Consider the following 10966-nt stretch of genomic DNA (forward strand, 5'->3'; position numbering starts at 1 on the left):
ACCTTCCACCACACAGTTGGTCGCAAATGAGGTGTGACTATCTTAATTTACCATTTCATACACCACTATGCCAAAATGAATCCCCAAAGAACAAAGCATGTGGATGCTCCTTACCAGCCACACAAGGACAACAGGCTCCTGTCTCTAATGGGCAAGAGCGAACCTTTTTAATATTCCACAGGCAGACACTGAAAGGTGTTCAACGAGCACTGTTTGCCAAACTCTGCTCATAAAGAGTCAAACAGAAAAGCTAATATTCTAGACTAGTATTATAAAATGAATAGTTACAGCTGAGTAGGAAGGTAAATAATTGACCATTTTGTGGACTTGCTGTAGCAAGTAAAGGCTTACTGTATTGATTATCCATAAACAAAGCTATAAGCCAAAGGGGGAAAAAACAACAGCTATGAAACTAAGCCATGAAGTACTTTAGTCTTTGCAGTAAAAAACCTCTCCATTACAAAAACAAAGCAAACCAACAACTAAGTTTGTTATCAAGATGTTTAAAAGAAAAAAAAAAAGACTAATGGGGAGAAGGCTGTGAGATCAAAGCAGTGAAATACTCGTGTGGGCAAACAAGCCTTTAACTGATACACCCCACTAAGGTTGTGCAATTTAGTGTTAACATGTGGAATTGCAAAAGGGTCGTTAGGAGGTACATGATCAAAGAGGGAGAGCCTCTTCATTATCTGGCCATAATGCACAATGTGAGCATCTACAATGGGAGACTTTTCCTTCCCCCTTTTTTGGCCCCTTTTATCCGCATCCTGTGGCGTCCGCTGTTACGCAGAGTTTGCTTGTCACAGAGGTTATCAAGACCCGTCGTAGCCATGCAAGGCAAATCGTCTCGCCGGCAGCAGATATACAGGGCTGATAAGTGGTCTGAAAAAACATTCAGACTAGACCATAAAGGGGCTGCCTCCCCTTTACAAGACTTGGAAGTCTAGTGAGATGGAACGACTGCTGTTGCTGCTGCTGTTGTAGAATCATAGTATAAGCCTGACACACTTGGATAAACAACTATGCCTAATACATACAGCTTACAGTGGGGCATGTGGTTAAAGGGGAAGGGAATTGGATTAACAGCTGGCAAAGGGTGGGTGGGGAGGGGGATTATTAATGATTCTGACTTTGAATGTCCATCTAAAAATATGAATTACCCTTTTGCTTCTTCCTTTGCTACTGGAAATTCAGATTAGTTTTGTAGTATTTAACGACCATGCGACCACACCGCGCTCACTTTGTCAATCTGAAATCGAAGACAACGGAGAGGTGAAAAAGGCAGGCTGTCAGTATGTGGATCGGGTACAGTGCAGTGTGGTACGGGAGAGCCTATACTGCCTGCCCACTCCGATCTGCTGCAGTTCACTCAAAGTCTGCACAGCTGCATGGATCAGCTGGGTGGAGCAAGGAGATGCAAGTTTCAGGGGATGTTGTATACATGACAGGAATGAAAACTAATGCTGTCAAATACACAAATGGATGGGTAAATCACCTTGGTAGTCTCCCTTTTCTTTTATATTTGGCAATATCGGTTTTATGATGCATTGAGGTCCATTCCACTGCTTAATTAAAAGATCTATCTAATGGTTCATAACTCTGCAGCAACCATATTTCACTGCTATGCCACCACCATCATCAGGCAACACTAATTCCTTCTGTTCTGCATTTGCAGACTTTATTTCGAGTCAGCACTAATTGGCAATATAATGAAATCACTATCACGATTTTTTACATTGTTTTTTTTTTTACTACCTTGCAAGTTAATGAACAGTGCAACCAAACTATTTCCCTATGTAAAAACATAGCCCTTAAATTATAAAAAATAATATAAATATACATTAATAAATATACATTTTGTGCCAAGTACATTTGACATTTCCCAAATATGCAAGTACACCCAGTCTCAGATTGTTTTGCTTATTAACTCAAAAAATCTAAACAACAGTGTGGACATTTGCGAGGTAAAACAGGCACAACCTTTTCCATATAATGGAGATGGGGTGGGAATAAGAAATCCACAGCACTGCCCATAGTTCACTATGATTGGTTGATCACTGTTTCTCTAGGGTGGACATTTAGCGTACAGGCAAATAGTGTGAAACACACAGCAATAGATAGAATGTGTCCTATAGACGACACTATAATCTCTCTGCTTTGGCAGATCATTAACCCGTTCTAGTCCTTCACGATCTAAAATGCCCATCCCTATCACAGACACGAACATGTTTGACTGCGAAAATGAGGAAGAAATGTGTCAAAAAACAGGCTTCATACTGTGTTACAGGAACAAACAACTGCTCTGGCACCTTTTATTGAAATGCGTTTGTGTGGGTGGGACTCTGGGGGAAAAATAAGCAACCCCGGATGGGTGCCGCAATCTGCCGAGGCCAGTCACTAGACCAGCTGGTCTTGCGGGGCATCACATAGAGTATATGCACCACAATGACACATCAACTCTTGTCTATATTTAACTCTCTGGATGCCTCTCCTTCCAATGTTCTCATCCTTTTAGCAGAGGCTGCCAGGGAGAATGGTGAGAAAAACAGGCTGAGGTGATATGTAATTACACTGAATAGATCCATCCTCCCACATCCTTTCATTGTACCCACACCCCCTGAGATAATGAAATGGAGGGCAAGCTTTTTTTTCTGTTTACCATAAATCCTTTATGTCAAGCCACTCTTATTTATGGTGTTGAAGACAACCCTTTACAGCTAGACTCAAAGTCAATGAACACGTACACCAGCGAGCGACCTATGTCGGTGGTGGCCTCAATCTGATACAGGCTTCAAAGAAACCAGTGTTCACTCTCTTGAGAGGCTGATATGGAAAACCATCATAACCTGAGGTCTCGTTGAATACCCCACATCTCTTTCACAAGATAGTATCATGGATGCAGAGATACAACTCACTATAGAACTACGCACTGTACATGCTTTAACACAACAGTTGCAAAACCCAAAAAGGTGCAAAGAGTATCTAGAAGATGAGGGAACAAAGCAGGTAAAAAGAGAATTGGGAATCGTTAACTGGACACAGTTTAGTCCACCCCTTACTTTACTTTTCAGGACCTGTTGAGCAGGAAGCACTAATTTGCAGAAGGGCAACAATCTTGTTGAGCAAAACAAAAGGGCATAATTGACTGATTCACAAATCAGGGCAGGGCTTGCATGAGCTTGCAGGCTGTGCTCTATGATTTTAAAGGTCAAGGATTTTGAAAATGTAATGCCAACTTACCTATTCTTCTCTAGTTCATTATGTGTGGACCTACAAAGACAGAAAACAGAGGTTATCAGAGGGAAAAAGGGACACACAGACATTTTCATGCGCAATGCACTAAGGGCATAACCTCCTGGAAAGTAAATGGGTAAATAAGGTGTAGTTCTCTGATAGTAACTATATGAAGAAGACTAATGGGGGCAGTGAATGAGCTTGTCCAGAATTGATTTGTTAACTTATTAATTAATCCCAAGTGAAACAAACTCTAGACCTAGAGCGGTGGACCCTGCACACTAACAAAATGTGACAGCCAGGCCTGCACTGTGGCATTATACAGCCTCTTCTTCAATAATGCACAACACAACTCTGAGGGTGTGTGTTTGTGTGCACGTGCATGCGTGCGTGTGACATTGCAGCCACTTATGCTCACTTAAGTTTTCACACACGTATACACACACGCACACTCCGACACACACACACATCTCCTCTGCATGCAGCACCCAGGGTTCAGCGCTCTGTTAATAATGTAAAGTGAATCAGCTGGTCCCTTAGTGCGTCTTTGTGTGGCAACATACTGAGCATACACACAAGCCCTACCTCTAAAACTTCAATGGCTGTGTTCCCATCCACACAAACTGCACTCCACCTCACCTCGGGGGTACAGGCTGTGTGTATGTGTGTGCACGTGTATTCGTTATCATTTTAGAACCTTTTCTAGCATAAACACTGTCCTTGTCAGGTCCAGTATTCCTCACGGGGGCCAAAAACTCAGTTCTAATTGCGCAAAACGGCTTAAGCATAGGAAATGGATAAGCACTGACTGCTTATGGTTGAAGTTGAAAATAAAACCAAGCAGTGTCCTAAGAAGAAATGCTGCTTAAACTCACACGTGAGAGTTTGAGCACGAATGTGGCTGCATCCGTACTACTGCGTTTTCATTTGAAAACAGTGTTTTTAGATAAAGACAAGCATTTCAGCTCGGTATCTGAAGTCGTCTGCATTAATACTAAGGCACCTAAGAGTTTATATCACATAGGCATTCAGTCACACTGAGCATGCACATTCTGGTGTAAACAGCAAGCCAATTCTCTCCTCTGTAGTCATTTGCTTTGTTTCAGAAATGACTACTAAGGTGAAAAGTAAGAGCAGGCATTTCTGTTTTAAGACCGATGACAAGGTGAACAGGAAACGGAAAGAAAGTGCCAAGTGAGATTTTCATTCACAGCTGAATCTGCTCATAGCTGTTAACAACCAATTAGAAAGTAAATGCAGGAAAGAAGTCTTCGTTTTAAGGGTCTCTCTTTCAGCCTGTCAAAAAGCTGCTCTAAGTTTTCAAATAAAAAACAAAGCCAGCACCATTTTCAAACTAAAACACCATGGTAGAATGGACAGCAGAAGTATCCAGAGCAGAATTTATGTATTTTTAAATGAAAAAGTGGATGTAGCAAGTGTGTGTTGTGTGTGTGATAGAATTAGGTTCAGGTTAAGATAAAGTTGGGTTAGGAATTTAGTTGAGGTACTGCATGTGTGTTTTTTCCCTATATTGTGGGTTAGCAATTCTGGTAAACAAGTATACTTTACACATCAGCTCAGCTGCCATCTTGTTGATATTGACGCAGGAAATATGGAGTAAACAGGATAGAAGAAAGTGGGGGGAAATGGGTAAACAGGGCTGAAACAGGGGGACTGTAGATACGTCTGAAGCTGTGTTTCACACTGTAAAACTGGCACCTCAGAGGAAATTACATTTTCAAGTTTAATTATTCACACCAGTAAAAACACCATATGTCACCATTAGAATACATAACTCTTCATGTCGCTGGGTATTCAAGACTTCGTGTTGAGTCAAATGTGGCAGTATATTTGATTCAACATGACACGTACTAGGGCCAGGTTGAGTAGCCGCTATCACAGCAAAACACAGGGATCACACAAGAGCTTAAGTGCTCACATGCCTGCTCCTGACAGCTTTTAACTTACATATTCTAATACCACATAACAGTCATGCATGGCTGTGCCCTGCATCATATCAGCCACACACGTAAAATAAAGATCACAAAAAAGCTAAACCTGCTAGATCTTTATTGTTCAACCTGTACAAAATGTCGTCCTAAAAGCGGACATATGGGTTAACTCCTTGATCAGAAAAATTATTACTTGGAGATGATATTTTAACAAAGTAATGTGGGGGAAGAATACAATGGTTGCAGTATCAAGCAATCTATCAATTATTTTTTACTTCATTTATTTAAATCCATCTTTGGGAACATTGCATTGGTCTATTCATATAAAAATGTTCCGTCCTTAGTTTAGTCTTGGTCCAAGTCATGCTACTGTAAGACTCCACACATACACTACATCGTAATATGACTTCTTGTTTTAAACGATCAGTCTAAGTCAGCTTCCTTTCCCATATGCTTTTTATCAACACAAACCTGTCTCCTTTCCTCCTCACTCAGACATATGAGTGTCTGTACTGCAATAACAAGGCAATACAGATTATAAACTGGCTCAAGGCCACACACAACTGCAGCATTTTCCCTATGTAGGCACGTGCGCATATACATATACACACATATACATATATATATATATATATATATATATATATATATATATATATATAAAAATATACACATATACATATACACACACACACACACATATATATATACACAGACAAACAGAGTGGGTCAATGAGATAAAGCAACCCTGCTATAAACAGCAGACAAGATAGGACAGAGTCAGATAAGCTCATCACTTTAAGCCTCAACACGCCACAGAGAGGCAAGCTAAAGCAGGAGGAGGCGCGTGCCAGGAAGAAACTGAGCATTTAACCAAAAATGTAAACAATAAAAACAAATGTGATGATTTATCATAACCTCTACAAGCTCAGATGAACACCAACTGTAATATTTAATGACACCATCATTTATCAATAGTAAAAAGTCTCATCATACATTTCTGTCATTATGAACACCCAATCCAAAGATGATTCTCCAGCTGCAGAGCGATGCATTTATTTCTTTGGACAGTGTAATCTGACAATGCGAGTTGGTGATAATGGATTGCAGCTTGGACTAAGCAGCATGATTTCTCACCAATGCTGGCAAACAATGAAAAGAACTGTTGAATTTAAAAAGTACACCCTGTGGTGAGACACACATCAAACACGGAACTCCAAATAAGGCTGTTCAGCTCCAAAGGGAATGGGAAATAGACAGCATCATGATATGAGGCTCTTAAATGGTGTTAGATGCTAAATGGTGTTTTCTCACTGAGTAAATAGTGAATGCTTCTCTGGGGGGGAAGTAGGGTTTTTTTCCTCAAGCATTTTCTTATGAATTTAATTCTTCATTAAAAGGAGTAAATTTATCGAAAAACATCATTGGTTGCTACTTTCTAATACAATTTCCCATGTAGGACCAACTGCAGAAAGCATTACAAATATGGCATTAGACCTACAGTGTATCTGACTGTTGCTATGCAGAATTAGGCAGCATTCAGCACTTATGATGAGTAATATGCTGTTCCTGTTTGTGGCCTGTTTCTGCATTAATATTAAAAGGCTCAGAAAGAGAGGGAGTGTGGAGACTACATTTGACTTATGGCTGCCAATGAATAGATACATGTAAGTAGCCTAGCACTAAGAGAAAGCACAGTGCCAGTGGGTCTTAACTTGAGGGAATCTCCATGCTTCGCTGACTACTAAATGTGACTTCCTGTCATCGGTGAATGCAGTGCCCTCGAGGGCTTTAATCTGTGTGCTACATAAAAGAGGACACTACATAATAGTTAACTCAACACATGTTCCACAATCAGCTTTGAACCATTACATGCACAACATGTCTCAAATGCTCTAGTCCAAACTGCATTGTGAGTCCTGAAAAAGCCTCCACGTAGTCACCTTTGGATGTCTGCAAACAACACTGTCCATAAATAGCAGCTTTTCTTCTTCAGGGAATAAGACGAAACTACCATCCCTCTCCCACAGTGTAGAATACGCAAACACATCAAAAAAATTGCATAAATAACACCAAATTCTTAAAAGCCAGTCACTATTAAATTTGGTAAAGCATTTTCCGTTTACTTGAGCAGGGGCGAGTCGGAAACACAACAGAAGAGGTGACTTTTTACATTTCCGGGCAGTCACTTTCACGACGGTCCCTAACCTTAGCCACTGCAGTCCGTTTGACAATCAGCTGATGAAAAGCCAGCAGAGCCACAAACACCACCTCCCCCCGTTTTATTTGCACACAATGGTTGTGAATGCCCCATACGTTAAATGTGAATATATATGTTATTGTAAACCTTTTTTACAGTGACATTCTCGGATCTTGTGACCCTGTTTATTGACAGCTCTGTACAAAACCTAAATATAACGCCGACAACAAATACACATTTACAACAATCATGCGCGACAGAGAGCAGTATCTCACCTGTTGTGGTTACTGCTGAACTTCTTATTGCGGAATTTCCTTTGCCTCTGGTAGTTTGTGTCCTGATCTGAAGGAAATGTGGAAGCGTATCCATGTTCGCACTCTGTTGGATGAAAACATGTGGTTATCAGTCAGCCGTGGACGAGTTCACATTTGAAACTACTTTTAAGATTTCCTATTTTTTTGAGCAGTCAGTGAAGGAGACACGAAGGGCGAATACTGACTATTTTATTCAATATTCGCATAAATAATTACCTCTGTCTCTCCTCTCAATATATTCCGCTGCTTCGAGTAACCGTTGGATATTAATCAGCTGAATGGCCGTCATTCTTTCCTGAGGCTAACCACCGCGGTGAACGTTAGCTTATTTGCTCCCTTCGGGGCTTAACGTCAGCTCTGCAAAGGGCAGCGACGACGGGATGCTTTTGCAAAAAGGGAAGACAGTGCATAAATTGTTGCTGAACTTAATTATACTTTTAAAAAAAGAATATATATATACATATATATATATTTTCTCGTTCAGTCTCTTCGCTGGCTCAACAGCAGCTTTTGTCGAAAGCAGTGGGGGGAAATCCAGTATTTCACGGCTAGCAAGCTACAGTCAATCCGTGCCAGGTTATTTTTGTAAGAAAAGCGTTAAAACGATTGTATCAAAGTATTAAAAGTTGCCAGAAAACGCGATATTGATGTTTCTTCTTACAAAAATTATTAAAAACGATACAAAACTTCCCCCGAGGGAGCGCAGAGTCAGCGAAGTGACTGCCGCCGCTCGTTTCCTCTGCTCTCCTGTTTGTTTACCTAGCTGCACAGCTGAGAGGCGTGCACCGAGCGGAGGAGAGGCCGGCCCGGCCGCGATGCATTATGGGAAATCGAGTCTTTCTATGCGCGTGTAAACTGCTGTCAAACACGTATACAAATAAATAGCTTACTCTTTACTCTAATTTATCAATTTAAACTTAAACCCGGATTCGTTCATGTTAAAAATGCAACGGGTTATTGCATGGGTCAGGGTAAATATGAAGTCTTACATTACATTACTGTTGTGACAGCTGAAAATGACTTTAAAAACATTTCAGATAATAGGTTACCAACTTATTCAACCTCGTTTTCAAATCACAGATCAGTCATTCTTTTGCTTTGACAAGTTAAGAGCCTTCATTCGGCCCTAGATATATAAAAGCACAGGTAATAACTAGTAAGTTTACATTATCAACAACAGAAAAAATAAAAAAGATATTCAGAAATAATATTACTTTTATATTATTAGATTAAATGTAATCATATATACCATGTCAACAGTGTGTAATTAGAATTTATTATTGTTGTTGCTTTTTTTAGTTAATCACAAACAGGATGAAGGTGCACACATCCACAAAAAGGGCTATAGCTGGATTAAAAGAATCAAACTTTGTCATTTATTTATTTATTGCAATGTAAACAAAATCTATTGTCGAAAAATGTTTATGAAGTTACTGATATAGTCTACTCCTGTGTGGTTTATAACTTCCCCATGGGCATTCACACCACTCCTCTAATATCCTACTAATCCCATGATTCACCGGGACCTTTAGGGTGTTCTTGCCAGCCGAAGCCAGGCCCAGCAACACGTGACGTCACAAACGAGCGGGCGTCTGATTAGTGGACGCCTTTGACAGGCATGGGGGGTTGAGCTCGCCGCTGGCCAACGGCAGCGGAGCTTTGCGCCATGTGGAAACCAGTGCGGCACACCCACAAATAGTAGGAAGCAAACAATCGAGAACCAGAAAGAGGAGAAGAAGAAGAAGAGCAGAAGCAGCGGAACCTGCAAAACTCCCACGTTACATCATAATAGATACATATCTCAGAGGACGCATTTGCACGGATGCGCGATTTTATGCACGAAAAGGTGCACACGGAAGCGATGGGAAAAAAGAGCATTGTTTTATGTTTATGCAGATATGATTATAAATAAATCACGGTTTATAATGTAATAAGCATTATAAATATGTTTACAAATCCTTGCACGTCTTGAAATAATAATCTGTTACTTGCAAATCTGGATTTACTTGCATTTAAAAGACACCATGCCATCTGCACGCAACCCTGTATCCAGTCGCTTAATTCCTTTAAAATCCCCTTCGAATAATACATTGTACAGACGGATATACATTTGACATATAAAGGATCGATTGATCGATCAGCTGTGACCAGGTGGGTTTTTGTTTTGGCCTATAAAGTTTGCTTTTTTTCCATCGAGTCTGCAGAGGCACAATGACATCATCCTTTCACAGAGTTGGAGGGCGCTGCAATGTGGTCAGATTTATCTCACACACACACACACACACACACCTCATCATTATGTCATATTGCTTTATCTATGCTGCCGAGGGAAATAACTGATCCCGAGTTAAGAGTTGTGCATACGGCAAAGCGCTGCACACCACGAAGCTTAAAACAGTCACGTTTTAAGACTACTTCGAAAAAAAAGCAGTGAGTAAATGACTGATATTAGTCTGGTGCCCGGTGCTTACAGCAGACAGTGGTGCTTAGTTGAATGAACTCAGCCTTTTGTTGTCTCAGACTGTTGACAATGAAGTCTTGTTTTTCCCTGAAATTTAGATGCAAATGAAAATAAATGGGGAGGGTTGGGAGGGGGGAATCAAACGCAGCACAAATATAAACTCACTTCCGTCCTTCCTCTCGGCGCTCTCAAGGAACCGAGCAGCCTCCAGCAGAACTTGAACATTTGTCAAAAAAGTGTTGATCTGCTCCATGTGGGAGTCTTTGGAGTTGAAGACGTCATTGAAGGGGCAACTAGACATCTCCAAATCCTGCCGGTCCAAGAGAGACGCCTCGGAATCGAAGAAGAACTCCTCGCTCTTCAAACTTCTCCTCTGCGTCTCACTTTTGGCCATTTTTCTCCCTCTCGGTTTGCGTGGTTTGTGTCCTGAGCGCAGTAAACAGTGTGGTGCAGCTGTACCAGTGAACGCTGCTCTTGTCAGATGGCTCCTCTTTTCCTTTTTTCTCTTTTGTGAATGCGGGGTGTTTAATGTGGAGCAGTGGCCAATGTCAGTGGATGGTGGTGCATGGGAAAAAAGAGAGCCCGGCCCCCCTCTGTCTGAGGAGTCCGCATGGTCCCTGTGCCCGCCTGGTAAACAGGTCCCTTCATCAAAAGGATCAGATATCATCAGAGGTGGAAAGAGTACTGACATTTTTCTACTCAAGTAAATGTACCACTTGTAAAAAAAAGGAAAAAAAGTTTTAAAAAAGTACAAGGGGACACAAATCTCACATTAATTAGCTTTTAATTAAGGCAAACCTTTACA

At 40.9% G+C, this 10966-nt stretch overlaps 1 protein-coding gene across 2 annotated transcripts in view; it reads right to left on the reverse strand.

The window, feature by feature from the left end:
- mxi1 (max interactor 1, dimerization protein) overlaps nucleotides 1-10697 on the reverse strand; it is a 29866-nt gene extending 19169 nt beyond the window's left edge. Inside the window, exons 1-3 of one of the 2 annotated variants that reach the window (XM_058640547.1) lie at nucleotides 10327-10697; nucleotides 7662-7764; nucleotides 3241-3270 (exon numbers count right to left, since the gene is read on the reverse strand). In XM_058640547.1, coding sequence (XP_058496530.1) covers nucleotides 3241-3270; nucleotides 7662-7764; nucleotides 10327-10555 — 362 coding nt within the window. In that variant the 5' untranslated portion in view covers nucleotides 10556-10697. Of the gene's footprint in view, nucleotides 1-3240; nucleotides 3271-7661; nucleotides 7765-7916; nucleotides 8452-10326 lie in introns of those variants that run through there. The other variant, XM_058640548.1, reaches the window with a different exon arrangement.
- Nucleotides 10698-10966: the final 269 nt, after the last annotated feature.

Source organism: Solea solea, chromosome 10, assembly GCF_958295425.1.
Source record: "Solea solea chromosome 10, fSolSol10.1, whole genome shotgun sequence".
NCBI classification, from domain to species: Eukaryota; Metazoa; Chordata; class Actinopteri; order Pleuronectiformes; family Soleidae; genus Solea; species Solea solea.